At 42.0% G+C, this 15,099-nt stretch overlaps 1 protein-coding gene across 6 annotated transcripts in view; it reads right to left on the bottom strand.

Annotated features, from left to right (window-relative positions):
- Nucleotides 1-3,601: 3,601 nt before the first annotated feature.
- The window catches only part of LMOD2 (leiomodin 2), a 28,306-nt gene continuing 16,808 nt past the window's right edge, over nucleotides 3,602-15,099 (bottom strand). For 3 of the 6 annotated variants that reach the window (XM_017818165.1, XM_017818168.1, XM_017818167.1), the window contains exons 3-7: nucleotides 11,583-11,696; nucleotides 10,234-10,494; nucleotides 9,594-9,846; nucleotides 4,355-5,692; nucleotides 3,602-4,028 (exon numbers count right to left, since the gene is read on the bottom strand). In XM_017818165.1, the coding sequence (XP_017673654.1) occupies nucleotides 4,002-4,028; nucleotides 4,355-5,692; nucleotides 9,594-9,846; nucleotides 10,234-10,494; nucleotides 11,583-11,696 (1,993 nt within the window). In that variant the 3' untranslated portion in view covers nucleotides 3,602-4,001. Of the gene's footprint in view, nucleotides 4,029-4,354; nucleotides 5,693-9,593; nucleotides 9,967-10,233; nucleotides 10,495-11,582; nucleotides 11,697-11,731; nucleotides 13,673-15,099 lie in introns of those variants that run through there. The other 3 variants (XM_017818169.1, XM_017818170.1, XM_017818171.1) reach the window with 3 other exon arrangements.

Genomic DNA, 15,099 nt, shown 5'->3' with positions numbered 1-15,099 from the left:
ACTGCTAACTGTGTCCCGTAGCTCTTTCTCCTTTGCTGTATTTATAGACACGATCTGAAATCCCTTTGAGCCTTTGTTTGGCTAGACTGATCCCACCACCTGTTCTCATCTCTCTTACAGGACGGCTTCTCCAGTTCCCCAATTATCCTAGCCGTTTTCTGTCCCTCTTCCAATTGAAAACAATTTTTCCTGGCTGTCAGTTACTGGAATTATACACACTCTTCCAGGTGCTGTTTCACTTGGGCCTGCACCTGGGAATAGTGTTTAGAGCTACCCCTTGCCTTACATCCAGGCATTGCAAATCCCCTCTTCATGGCTAACTTGTGGTAGTTATATGTCACTCTCAAAACAACCCACAGACAAGTCCTCTCTATTTGGGCTGTGAGGCTGCTCTGCCTTAATCATTACTTCCATGGACCTGATGGACTTCTGAGGAAAACATATGAGTGGTGGTGTGGAAGTCTGGAATACTCCTAGCTTCTGCTCTGTTCTGCAAGGGTTGTAACTGTGTTGTCCTAGCATGTGGGCAAGGGAGAGGCCTTAGCCATACCTTCCTGCTTCCCTCTGCCTGCAGCTTCCCAGGATATCCATTCTCCCACCATACCATGCAGGGTCTGTCCTGGACCAGCTCTCTGGCTCTCCCATTGTGGGCAGCACAGACTCAGCCTCCAGAAATGGATGTGGCTTCACCTGGCAGGAGCCTCCAGGGCCACCTGCCCTGTTTGGTGGGAAGGAAGCACATCTACAGGGCAGTCAGACCAGCGCCTCTGCCCTCAGCTAAATACCAGCAAAATGGGTCACTATCCAGAACATCAACAGGGGACTCAGCAGGAGGCAGGAAACTTCCAGAAAATGTGGAAATAAAATTTCTTGGACTTTCATGAGCTCCTTTTCTTTCTATATACTTGGATACTTCCCTAGGTGGTGAGGCACGAATTAAAGGGCCACATACTGGAATTACAGGTAGCAGTCAGGCTCTGATATTTCTGGTGCTTGGTAGGTCAGCTCTTTTATGGAATCACAGAATCATTAAGGTTGGAAAAGGCCTCTAAGATCATTGAGTCTAACCCTTAACCCAGCACTGCCAGGTCCACCTCTAAACCATGTCTCTAAGCACCATATCTACACATTTTTTGAACACTTCCAGGGATGGTGACTGCCACTTCCCTAGGCAGCCTATTCCAATGCTTGACCACCCTTTTGGTGAAGAAAGTTTTCTTTCCTCCCCTGGTGCAACTTGAGGCCATTTCTTCTTGTTCTATCACTTGCTACCTGGCAGAAGACACCAACCCCGCCTGGCTACAACCTCCTGTTAGCCAGTTGTAAAGAGCAATGAGGTCTCCACTCAGCCTCCTTGTCTCCAGGCTAAACAACCCCAGCTCGCTCAGCCGTTCCTAAGAGGACTTGTGCTCCAAACTTTTCACCAGCTGTGTTGTCCTTCCTTGGACATGCTCCAGCATGTCAATATCCTTCTTGTAGTGAGGGGCAGAGGATTCGAGGTGCCAAGTTGTTCCATTTTACATGGCATGGATGACAGATTTTGGTGTGTTTGTTTCTCTGATTGAGAGAAAATGGATGGCCACCCACTGCCAGAGCCTTACAAGTCCAAATGAGGAGCATACCTGCATCCTGGGGCTCCTGTGTCCAATTCTGATGGGGGCACAGCACTGGCCGTGCATTGCTAAGGCACAGGACTGACCCTTCGTGAGCAAGTGTGCTCCAGGAGCTTCAGTATCCACACATGGTCACCATCTCCATTACTTTACAATACATCAGAGCAGAGCTCCCACCTGAGAGGGCTGATGGCCACTTCACAGCCTCCACAATCAGGAACTCTGGCCAAATTTTCTTAAGGACTCTGCCCATCAGCCTCCCCTTCTGCAAAAGAGTAACTCTTACCAACCTGAAAGATGAATTCTACCTTCCCTTTTCCTTTTTTCTAGGATTTTTCTTCTTCCACATTCTTCTCTTCTCTCATCTGTCACTTTTCAGCATTCATTTTCTTTTCTATCTTCTTTTTCTATATAATTTTTCACCTCCCATACAGATAGTTTCCTCACTTCTCACTCTCCCTTTTTCCTTAAAAGTATGATTTCAGTTTTTAAATACATTTTCTTGTGTCCCATCAAAGCCTCTCCATTTTGCTTTTCCTGCTTTCCCTCCTTATCTTTTATTTTCCCTTGCTTATCCGCTTTTGCCATTTGATTAAACATCCAGGATGTTTCTCATCCTTTACAAAGTTTCTGGAGACAAGGTCTGAGGCCACAGGTCTACTCCTGACTGTTGTCTGCATTCCAGTATTGCTTCCATCCTCAGAAGATCCCAAGCCCCAGCTTCCATTTGGTCATGGAAAACTGACCACAGGTTGATTTTTATGCTATGGGAGCCTATCCAATTATAAAGGCAGCTAAAGACTGATTGTACGTACCATATTTCTGTGACACTGGGTCTAGAAATACTCATGAGTTGTTGTGATCCTGAGGCAAGAAAAAAATGTTGGAACGTGTTTCAGTTAGTTATATATTGCTTTTGGTATGTTTTAGTCAATAAATACAAATGCAAAAAGGTATTTTCACCATTTTCTTGCTATGACAGTTACATTCCTGACAATTCATTAAAGGATCCCCTCTCCCTTATGCTTCATTTCCCTCCAGTAATTTGTTCCTATTTCTGGGGAAATCTGTCTAATTAATATTTCTAGGAGCAAGCTTACCTGTGTTTTTTTCAGTACCACTGTTTTTTGCAGTGTTGAGTAACTTTAAGTAATTACTTTCATTGATGTGGTATTATGTAAAAGAAATACTAATTCTGTTGTTTATAGTTGCAATGAGCAAACTAATTAATACTTAGTAGTGCTTCTGAACATATCTCTTCTCTCACCTTTCAACATTTTGGCCACTACTCAGTTTTCTTCTTGTTATCACTACCTTCACACTAGCTGAAGCACCCAGAACCATAACTAATCTGACCAGGGAGATGCCTAGTGCTACATGAGGAAGGGCTATTCATGCCATTGCCTGTGATGTGATACCTCCAGCCATGCATCTCCAAATGATGTTGGCTCTGCTTCCACTGTATCATATTGACAGTTCACACCCTGCTTGTTGTTCAACTGATACCATAGGGAAGCCTTTTTCCACCTGAATGGCAGACTGCTTTTCAAGTTTCTCTGTCTGACTGGATATCTCAGCTGAGGTATGTTCTGTCTAAATACAGCACTTGGACTGAATGGATCTCAATTGAATAATTCTTCTGCAACCATAAAATATTGGCATTAATATTTAACCCATAAGTCAACACGAACCACGTATCTATTCATCTCCCACTTCTTCTCTTAGACCAAGGTTTAGGACCCGTAATGCAACACCGATGACCTGACACAGCCCATATCTTAGTTTTAGTTGTACATAGCCTTATGAATCATTTTTTCCCATGTCAGTATGGAATTGCACTAATATATGGGCTCAGGTACTATACTCCACACAGGCACAGGTGCAGCGGAGAAAGATCTCAGGTTCTTTCCCAGGAGACTTCCTGAATGCTCATGAACGTGATGCAAATGTCTGGTGGGTTTTAACTCACAGAAATAAAGGACTATGTGTCTGCTTGAAAGCTTCAAACCACATTTATTGTAAATTCATGGAAAAACCAGAAGAAACCACAGGCTGTTAAACTATTACATCTCAGTGTGAAGAACTTGCCAAGTGATGTGCAATCAGATATTGACAAGAGTATCTAAATAAGAAGCAATTTCTCAATAGAAATCTCATTAAATAAAAAAGAAAATTATTTCCATATTTACAGATTACAAGGTAAATGGATCCTTAAAGCATTATTTTGTATTTAGCTGTTTTATTTCTTTGAAATAAAAGGGAAATGGCTTGAATCTAAGAGTGTACTTTGGAAGCAGCTTGCTAGACAGTCTATGTTACCGCCAATGAAAGGACAAGAAGCCTCCCCTCAGTCACTGCAGGGTTCTGCTTCTTCTGTCATCCAGGCTCTCACCGAAGGGCTTCTGGTACCTCCACCTATGAAACAGGGATGGGAAGGGTGTTCACTACATTTGTTGTACAGTCCGGATGGCAACATTCCTACCAGACATACACTCCCAAGAGCCGTGTGCTATCCACCCTCTCCCATAACAAGACAGAACCTGGGAAAGTGCCCCACTTTCACAGTTGGAGAAAAATCAGTGTGCTGAGAAAAGCCTGATCAGGGGAAAGCCTCCTCTCAAGTGCTTTATTATGCTCACATGTCTAAGAATTTTCATTTATTAAATATATGTACTAAAATTACCTGAGCTTGTGCTATTTTTGGGCCACAATCAGTTACTGAACAAGGATCTCTCACTTACCCGCCTTAATTGCTTTATGCTGCTTGCCCGAATCGCTTCCATAAGGTTGTCATGGAGAGACCTTTGTGGGGTGGATGGACGGGTGGAGGGTCGTGAACCTTCTTCTGATTTTCTGTCTGAGATGGATTTTAGAGAATCTTTAATTTCTTTCAATATGTTGTTCTCATGTTTTCTACTTTTTTTGCCTTTTTTCTTTTTCTGTCCATTATGTAAGTCTTTTTTTGCGCTTTCTTGCTGTTTGATGACTTCAGCTATATTCCTGGTTGGTGCCTTCTTCTCTGGAATAACTGGGGGAGGAGGAGGTGGGGGTGGGGGTGGTGGGGGAGGGGGAGGTGCAGGAGCTGGAGCTGGAGGCTGACTTTTCACTGGAGGTGCTTTCTTAGGGAGCTTTGGAGAAGACCATGGTGAGCTCTTAGGTGACACATAAGGTGAGGATCGAGGTGTTCCCTTCTGCAAGACTTTGGTCTTTGGATTGATGGCTCCATCACAACCTGACTCTTGTTGCCTCTGCTCCTGCATACGCTTTTGCCTTTGTTTATCCATATTTCTTGTCAGGATACTTGTCATGCTCATTCTTGGGCCAGCAAGGTCAAAGTGGTACCCCAGCTTGACCAGAGTGGTGTTCTCTTTCAACAGTTTAACTATGTCCATTTCCACCTGGCTGCCCATGATGTGCCTTTGATTGTGGAACCGCAGTTCTGTTAGAACTTTGTTACTCTGCAAAGCTCTCATGATGGCCAGCACACCTTTACCTGTGATAAAATTTGACTCGATATTCAAACTAGTTATATGCTGATTTACCTTTAACATACCAGCAATAGCTATTGCCACGTTGTCATCAGCATGGGTGTTAGCCAAGCTGAATGACTTAACCACTGTGTTGTCCCTCAGGGCTTGAGAAAATTGTATAAGCATCTGTGAAGTGATGTTTTCAATGTTGTTCAGATTGACCTCTGTGGTGTCAGGGTCATTGCTCCTAACTTTTTCCAAAGCATCCTCAATAACTGTTGGATTTCCACAAGGGTGAATGGCACTGCTTTTTAAGCTCTGACTATCGTCTTTTCCATCATGGCCATTGAGTAAGTTTTCATTGTCTTTTGCACCATTACACTTTTTGCGTCTGATGTGGTCAGAACTCCTGCCATTCTCAGGTCTTTCACCACCTGCAGCATTTTGCTCTTGCTCATTCTCATCATCACTCTCATCTTCATCTTCCTTCTCATCATCTTCTTCTTCATCATCCTCTTCAGTATATGCTTCCTCAGACACTTCACTATTGCTTTCTGTGAAACATTCTTCTTGCAGCTCTTCTGAATTGTCTTCTTCTTGCTCAGAATCCTGAACAGGAATGTAGGTATGAGTCTTGAATATGATTGAAATAACATAGCTACTGCCTTTTAGCATAATAACAATTATATTGAGACTATATGTTAATATTGAAACCTAAAAATAAATCCCCAGAAACGGATACAGAAAATGCTGCAGCACCTAAGACCTTTTTAGCATTACTTCTTTCATATTCTTTAGAAAATGTTCAGCATAAATTGCAACCATTTAACCAATGGCAGTAATTTCTACCAAGAGAAAACTTGATACAAGATATTACAACGTGGACATACTTCACATTTTCTGTGTTGGCATGCTGCAAGGAGATATAATTTGTACCCTTGCCAGCAGAAACACAAGACAACAATTTCAGAATGGATATGAGCAACAAGCTTCTTCATTTCATGAGGATTAGACATCTCTGTCAATGCTCAGACTCCCTTGCATATGTTAGTACATCTAAAAAAGTTAAAGATTGCCATGATTTAATATATAAATAGTGTCTGCATGTGTAATCATGTATACCAGCATGCAAAACAATTCAGAATTACAGGAGTCATGTCAAAAAGACTCTGGATGCACTGCATGGACTGTACGTACTTAGAAACTATTTGTGAAGAAAGGATTCAGATGCATTTCCACAGAAAATAAGGAATGCAAGGTAACATGTCAAGAAGCCCCAAATTTCTTCATGTTTGCCAAGAGCTAAGTCTGTGCTCACCAACAGCTGTTGCAGGCCAGTTGCCATACTGTGAATCATTGTAATTCATTGTCTACAGAGTAAATGGATTTTTTTCTGAAATGTAAAGTTATTTTAGTGTGTTTGGTGGGTACCAGGAAGGCAGATTTGGAACCATGTCTTAAAGCTCTGCCTGGTGCCCTTAACAGTTATGGTGGCAAAAGAGAATTCTCTGCACAGGAACGGGGAAAAGTCTTTGCTCCAGGAAAGCCTCACTCTCCACCTGGAAGACTCGAGTAGTGCAGCAGGGATCTATGGGCCATGACTGATCTATGTGCTGTAGACTGATCTGTGTACCACCCAACTTTTGCCCCAAAAGGTCTCTCATGTCATATTTTGTCTACTGGACAAGCCATAGCTTATGCCTTTTTATTTACCATTGTAAATGTTTATAAAATTTTGGATAAAATATAATTGTTCGGTATGCATTACATCAGCAATGGTCCTGGGGTTTAATGGGGGTTTTAATGTTTGTAAAATACTAGAGGGTATTTTCCAAAGTAAATATACTCTGCAGAGAAACACCAATTCGGTTTCTGAAAAACAGAAGTGTTACTAACAGGACAGCCTATTTTTAGACAACCTGTGTAGTTTTAGGTTTGCTTAATTATCTAGCTCTGAAAATACAGGGAAAGGTTAAAATAACAGTAGTGACAGATTGCATTGTACTGTTTCACAATCTTAAGCAGAATTCTGTGTTGGGACACATGTAAAACAGATGTTAATTGTAATGTTCGTAGAACTGTGACTCGTAGTGAAACAGGACATTGAGTTGTTCCCACCTGATGTTCCTGAGCTGAGCATTCAGCACCTGGGGGGCTTGCAGGGTCCCATCACATTGACCTGCACATTGAGGTCTTGCAGGATCCAGCCCCATTACTTCTCCTGTGGGGAAGGGGCCTCCTTTTCCAGGAAGGCCCCTATGCAGAGAGACTGAGACATACTGTGCTACCTATAGGTTTATTATTGGGACTAAGATTTCTATCTGTAGCTTCTATATATGTGTAGAGTTTTAAAACCTGAAAACACCACGTATCCAGGAATCTATCTTCATGGCTTTGCTTTTCTCTCTCTAGGAATATATACTACAGCCTTCAACACAGCTGCAGATGAGCAGAAGGTGGTGCCTCTAAATGCACTGTTAATATGTTTGATGTTACTAGACTAATAAAAAAAATACTTGGGTTTGATTTTTTGGGCTTTTTTTGACTGGCATTTCTGGGGTCAAAGGGGGAGTTTAGTTTCCTGTCACACACATTGTCTGGTGTCACAGCAATCTCCACAATAATTTTAAAATCAAATACTCTTTGCAGATCCACAGAGATGTACTCTGTTACTATGGCAGCATTGCAGTACAGGACTGCTGTAGGCAGCCTGCGGGGCTTCACCTTATATTGTAGTAGTAATGTGATGAAAATTTAGGGCTAAGATAGTCAATGCAGAGGTAAATATTTCTGGAGGACAAGTTATTCCCCCTAAAAGGCTATCTGCAGCTTGTTTGCCTTCTGGAGCAGCTGATCTCTCACCACTAACTATAGAAGGAGCACAAATAACCATCTTAGATAAAGGTGTCTAACTTCCAGGCAGTTGAAAGCAAGAAGAAAATTGCTTTCAAGGAGCTTTCTTACTGCCTTTAGTGAAAAGAACCTTTGTGCCCTTTATTTTAGCATGTCAACATTTTCTTATTTAAGGATGCATTTAGGAAGTTTCTTCTTAGATCAAAGAGTATAGATGTGCTTGCCAGCACTCCAAGGTTTAGCCATAACCCATCGTTAATGCTGTATAAATATGGGGGAGGGGGAAAGAAAGATCCTGCCGTTATATAAGACACAGAACTAGACCTGTTCAGAAGGTTTTTTGGAAGTACCCAGGTTTCGAGTTCCAGGCTTAGCTGGAAATAAACATTAATCTTGCCATTGCCTCCCTAGGACTTGACAAACAGGGAGTGAAGTCAACGACTGCAAGCTGACACTAATGGTCTGATGACAGCTACTGGTCTGTGCGCTTGCCTGCAAAGACATTATACCACCATTCACAAGCAGGAGAAAACATATGTAAAAACGTCCTGGATATTGCAGGGTATTTTAATTCACCTGACATTTCTCTAGAAGGATATTTTAGCTAATGTATGGACTGCAATTATTTCCTTGCAAATGAACCAAACTCCTGAATAGGGCTGCTAGAGGTTCTGAGTCCGCTTTTGCTGACTTTGCCTTTGTTGCATTATTTTCTATTTAAACATAAGAAAACATGTCCCTATAAACAGAGTCAGAGCTTGGTATGAAGCAGCACTTAAAAATTCCCATGTCCCCACACAGAGCCATTGTGAAAACAGAAGTTGCTTTTTGACTGAGCTCAGTCTCACAAATACTTTTAGCAAGGACCCGGTGGTGCCAACATGGACGTTAGCTGAGACAGAGTGCTTGTTGCTTGCCAAGACTGAGCCCTTCGCTCCCGACCAGCTGTAATGTTCCTTTCTAGTTCAGGGACCGGCTTTTATTATTAACTTTTTTATTTTGGGGAACGACTTGCCTAACAAACACTACTGGCAGTTGTTTTGGGAATACAGTTAAATGGTTCAGCTGATCAGACCACTTTTTAAATAATATAACCCTCTGACAACAGTTGCTAGAAGACTCCCAAGCCGTGCCAAGGCTCCTCAGCAGGGACAAAGCAACACAAGCTGCTGACTGCAATGCAGCTTCCTTCCAGTGAGCACAAAGTCTGGTGTCCGCTTACTAAACTTCTGACATAACACGTATTCAAAATTATCTTCCTGATGTGCTTCTGCGCAGCCAGTACTGATTGTTTTTTAACAAAAGGAAAAGGCACTTTCTGTAGTTTTTTTAAAAAATCAAATGCTATCCAAAAGCCCATATTGCTACCTATTGATAATTTTTAACATGCCGTTTAAATTTTTTCCTATTTTAATCACTAATGATAGTTTTTATGGCACTTTCTTCTGTTCTGAACAGAGTATTTAAGGAACCTCCAGAAAGAGCAAAAACTGTCTGAGCTACTACACAGAGCTTTTGCAGGAACAGAAGTATAGCTAACAGTGTTCTTAAAAATGCTACAAGAGACTGAAAGGAAATTAAATCAGTCAGCAAGATCATGCCAATGAAGAATAACCCCAAATATTTATAGGAAACAGCAAATGCCTTGGCATCTTACCTTGTCGCATGCACCCAACCTCTCTTTTTCTAAGAGTTTCTTGGTCTCCCTCTCCCAATAGGCCATCAGTGCTTCCCTGCTGAAAGTCCCTGTCGGTGTTTTCTCCGTCAGGCTTTTCTGTCGTTGCCCCACTGGAAGGTTACGGTCGGGCTCTATGTCCTCTAGCTCCCGTTCCAGCTCCTTCAGCTCCTCTTCAGTGAGAGAAGCGAGGAGCTCATCTTCATCAATGTCTTCATATTTACTGAGCTCTCTTCTGTAGCCAAAGGTAGACATGGTCCTGCTTGGTCAGGCTGGTACAAAGTTGAAGTGACCAGGCATTCAAGAAGGTTGAAGCAAGTGAGCAAGCTGTCTCGTGTGGTCAGCAACTGTTTCCCTGCATAGCAGAGGCACCCTTTTAAGAGTAATCATCAGGGGCTTACGACAATGCACGAAGGGATGAAAGCATGCTCTGTTTTAAGCATCAGACGTCAGCTAGACATCTGAACAGCAAGAATGTCCCAACACTAGTGTTTGCAGGTCCCTTAAAGAGGGGGATTATTGACACACTGGCCATGGCCATATTTAGAGCAGGCAGCTAGTGGGAGAATACCAACCTTGCAGACGGGGGGGCAGCAGCAAATAAAACCCTGGGTGCACTTACACCAATGTTGTGTCCAAATTGCAGGAGGGAAAGAACAATGAAAATCCATTTAATCCTGAGCTGTCCCAGGGGCTGGAAGTAAAACACCCTTGCCACTGTTCAGCAGACTTCCTATTGCTTTCACGGTTTTCTAGTGGAACCATGCTGTTATCCTGCCAAGGTGTTTGCAGGCGGTTGGGATCGTTGGAGAGGCAGCCGAGGGGAGGAGGTCGGCCTGCCAGCATCTGTGGGGAGCACTGTTCCCATAATGTCACATTGTGCCTGTAACAAATCACTGGATTATTTATTAATTCCCTTGTTTTTTCTAGGATGATCAGAGGGAGAATCAGCTTGGCTTGCCTATTTGGAGCTCCTGTGAAATTTTTTTCATGCAGAGAATTGTACTCTGCTGGGAGGAGTGAGCAGAGTCCCCCAGAACTTTAGGGGGAACAAGCCCTGGGTGGGCAGCAGGGCTCTGCCTTCATCATTTCTGACAGCCCAAGCAACTGAAGGCCTCTAGTGGTTATTCTATTAATGGCTATTGCTTGCTGTCACTGACTGGTGTCCAGCTGGAGTGTGCCCTTCATTTCTTTATTCTACATGTCTGTCATTTCTGTTAACACATGATATATTATGATTATATTAGTTTTATAGACAGGTATGTTACTGTGTAAGAAACTACAGAAAAAAAGATTAAACTTTGCATTGTTTCTGATTTTTCTCTATTATCAGTGAATGATGGTGAACTAGAAAAGTTTTCTGAAATATGAAGGCCAGCAATATCTGCAAACCCATGTTGAGAGAAAGAGAGAAGGGAGAAGGACAGAGAGAAAGTTGGTTTTGGTACAGAGAAGTAGGAACGCATTTATAACAACATATATCAACCTTCTTAAATGATTACACACAGTGCATTCTAGACAGTCAAACCAATATTTAATGAAAATGTAAGTGAAAATAATGTAAGTACTGCTCTTGTCCATCATCTTTTTTTGATTAATATGGATTGGACACATGAACTGATGTATGATGTTTAGCCAAACTGTTTACTTAGCTTTATTATTGTGCATACTGCTTTACTGACAATGGAGAAAGGAGATTAAGCTTGGTTTCCACATAGATTTGAGAAAGAAATTATATTTTTCCTTTGATTATCTGTCTATATGAATATCATGCAGTTATCTTGCTCAAGAATTGGGATGAAAGCTCATAAGCTTAGTCTTCTCTAACACACAAAATACATTAATTAAGCAGATTGAGGAATACTGTACATCTTAAAACAAATAAATATTTGCAGGTCATTTATATTGGCCAAATCTTTGGATTAAATAAAAAGGAGGAAGATGCTTGGCTTACTGAGCTAAGAGAATTACCTTGACAGTATAAGATACAATGACGCACCAACTGTGTATAGACAAGTCAGTGGGTCAGTAGAAGTTCTGCTCACTCTTTCAGCTGCACCTGCAGAATGAAGCCTGGGCCAAATTCTGTAAAGCATGAAAGAGCAGAAAAAAATAAGTACCTTTTTAATTTTAGCGTTGCATCACCAGTGCTTTTAGATAGAGCTGATATTGTATATAACAGCACTCCAAGCATTTTTATTTCTTCAGTATGTCTAGGACAAAGGTTCACATCGTTATCATTGGAGTTAGCCAGAGAAGCAGCACAACAAAATTATCTTTCTGGGGTGTGTTTTTGCAGACAACATTTTGTTGTACACATTTTTTGATGGAGGTGGTTAGGAAATTTGCACTTGGCAGGTTTTCTGTAGGAAAATCCTGATTGAAACCAAAATGCTTTTAGAAATACACTATATTTTATTAGTTCAATGTTGATATGTACAACACTGACATGTACGATATTAAAAGCAAAAAGATTATGTTAAAAATGAAATTTATTGAAATATACTGTTTCACAAAAAATTCTGAGTTTTCTGCTTTTTCTGTTTTCTCAGATACAACAAAATCTGTAAGTCTCCGAATTTTCCTGGGCTAAGAGTCTGTAATACAGAGTACAAATGTACTGATATCTGAATTATCTATGTGAAATTTTCTACGTATAAATCAAATTTTCCAAACTCAAAGGAACCTGAAGAAGCAACATGCATTGCTTACTTCTAAAATAATATTCCAAAGGAAGATTTAACAGCATGAATATTACTTTCAATGTTACTCCTTGCTGAGGCAAGGATACAACACTGGGCTGGTGGGGCTGGTTTTCTACACATAAAATGTCAGTGATGTCCATTTTAGCCATGACATAATTTAAAGATTTTACTAAACATGGATTAGGTATTTTCTTGTACATGTGTCCCCTGAAGTAGGGGGGAAACTGGCACAATTAGGTGAGGTTATGAGTGGTTGATGTCCTTTCTTGATCTTATACGCCACTCATGGTAATTTAGTACTCATTCTTTACAAGGGAATGGCCAAGGGTGAAGACCCACAATCCCTCTCTAGGACAATTTTAATAAAAGCAATAAGGCTGTAGCACATGGCCAATTACACACACATAGAAGATGCTAAGACTAAGCTAAGTACTCACAAATCAGAAAATGTGGGAATAGTATTTGTTCTTTGCTGCTGATGAGCGCTGAAACACAGTCCTTAATTCCATGGTTCTGTAATCATATACTTTGATTCTAGACCCATAAGCACCCAGAACCTTTACTCTTTCAGTGCATGGGAGACATTGTACACATTTAACAGCCTTTCAGCATTTTGTTTTGCCCCTGTTCTTCAGCATAATATGACTATCAATGTCTTTAATTATCCAGTGGCCATTTCAGGGGACATGAAGTTCTGACTACCTTTGTGAGGAAAAAGAACAGAGGTACAGACACCTTAAGGCTGAAAATATTCACTAATTTGGAGTTTTGGATTCCCTTTCTGGCAGTATTTTGCATTATGTAAGCACTTCAACTGGTCAGGGTTCAGTTCCTGTGGTCCATTAGCCACAGCTGAAGCTTCCCACCACAGCAACATTTCAGATCACAGGTTTCAACTGCCAAAAGGAACTGTTGCAGCAAAGACAGGAGTGATTGTGTTTTCCTGTTATTAGCATTCTTGCCTGAAACATTTTGTTCCCATTCCACAGTCCCCTTTCTCAGGCACTTTACATGTTCAGATTTCTGTAACGTTCTCTTTAAAAAAAATGAAAAAAAAAAAAATAGGAGTCTGAGCATCCTGTTATATGTCCCAGGCTGTGTTCTCAAGAACACCATTATAAACAGCTTAGGAAGAGACCTTGTGCTAGCAAGGTGGCACAGTGGACTTCCTTCCATCACAGAAGGCAGGAGAGTAGAGTGTGAACCATATGTAGTGCAGGAGGGCAGGCTTACACTGACTTCGTTGCCCGCTGTTTAGGATGAATCTTCCAATTGGATATTAGGAAATCTTTCTTCATGGAAGGGATTGTCAAGTATTGAAACAGGCAGTCCAGGGAAGTGGTTGAGTCACCATCCCTGGAGGTATTTAAAAGATACGTAGATATGGGACTTAGGGACATGATTTAGTTGTGGTCTTGGCAGTGTTAGGTTAACATTTGGACTTGATGATCTAAGAGGTCTTTTCCAACCTAAATTATTCTATGATTCCATGACTTGATGACATGCTCTGCCACCTTCTAACAGAAGACCCAGACTCTCTTCCCTAAAGCCCTGCTGAAATCCTGTATGCAGGAAATAAACTATTTCACCAATAGGCCATGAAAACTCATCACTCAATCAGGATCTGAGCTAATGAGCGAAAATGAGAACTGGAAGTGCCCATTTTATAGGAGCAGGATTCACTCTGTCATTGTATATCTTGGCACCCAGGTTCCTGGCTTTGAGTGGGATAGAGCCTACTCAGCAGCAGCTAGATTGCAGACAAGACTTTCAATCTTCCCTAACTTGGGAGGCCTATTTTCTTGGTTTGAAAAGAGGAAACTCTTCTAAGCGTCCTTTTTGCCTTTCCAAGCAATTAACTATTTCAAGTAGCAGCCTAGAGGACTTTGTTCTGCTTCTCACATTTCCACACTTGGGGCACACTGTCACAATTGCTGAAAGGACATGAGCAAACCGTGGCAGGTGGTGCTTGCTCCCCTGCAGGACAAAGCTCAGTTTAACGTTTATTTCCACTTGGATGAGTTGCAGGCAAAACTATAGACAAGCAAAAAGAGGGCTGCACAACCTTGTCCTCAGGCATGGGACGGTGGCTATTTCAGTCATGGCTCCTGAGAACAGCTTGTCAGACAGATGCATTGGCTCATACTGAGCTCAGTCCCACGCTGCAGGAACAGGTCCAATTGCCATAGAGCACATTAAAAACAATGCACCAGAGCACGGCTGGGCTTTCCCCATCTCTCCTGCTGTCCTTCTCCAGTGCTGCTTGCTCCCACCTCCCCCTGCAGCTTTTGCATCCCTCACTGCACCGAACAGCTCCTTCACTCCTGCTGTCCACTCATGCAGACGCTGAGGCACAAGCCCTCAAGCTCTCCCACCTCCCCCTCTTGTGCCTTGTGCTGCTACACTGCATTCTCTGTACCTGGCCCTGCAGGTCATCCTTGTCTGCCCTCCATGAATAGCCCCTTGCTGTTCTCACCTGCTTCCACAGCCTGTTTGCTGACCTGTCCTTCCTTCCCCTCCTTGTGCGTCCCCTCTGTCCTGACCCTGTGTTCCTCACTCCCTGCCCTCCCCCTCCCGTCGATAGCAATTTATATGTATGTATGTATGTATGTATGTATGTATGTATGTATGTATGTATGTATCTATCTATCTATCTATCTATCTATCTATCTATCTATCCCTGTGTCTCAATTTCTGTATGCTGCTTGTATAGGTCCAGGTTGAATGCATCATTCAAACCATCCTGGAGAGACACAGGGGTCAGGCAGCCTGGCAAGTACACA

This window comes from Lepidothrix coronata, unplaced genomic scaffold (genome assembly GCF_001604755.1).
Source record: "Lepidothrix coronata isolate B3197 unplaced genomic scaffold, Lepidothrix_coronata-1.0 Scaffold66, whole genome shotgun sequence".
Taxonomy (NCBI): domain Eukaryota; kingdom Metazoa; phylum Chordata; class Aves; order Passeriformes; family Pipridae; genus Lepidothrix; species Lepidothrix coronata.
Note: the sequence above shows the minus strand (reverse complement) of the source record. Positions and strands in the feature narration are given on the sequence as shown.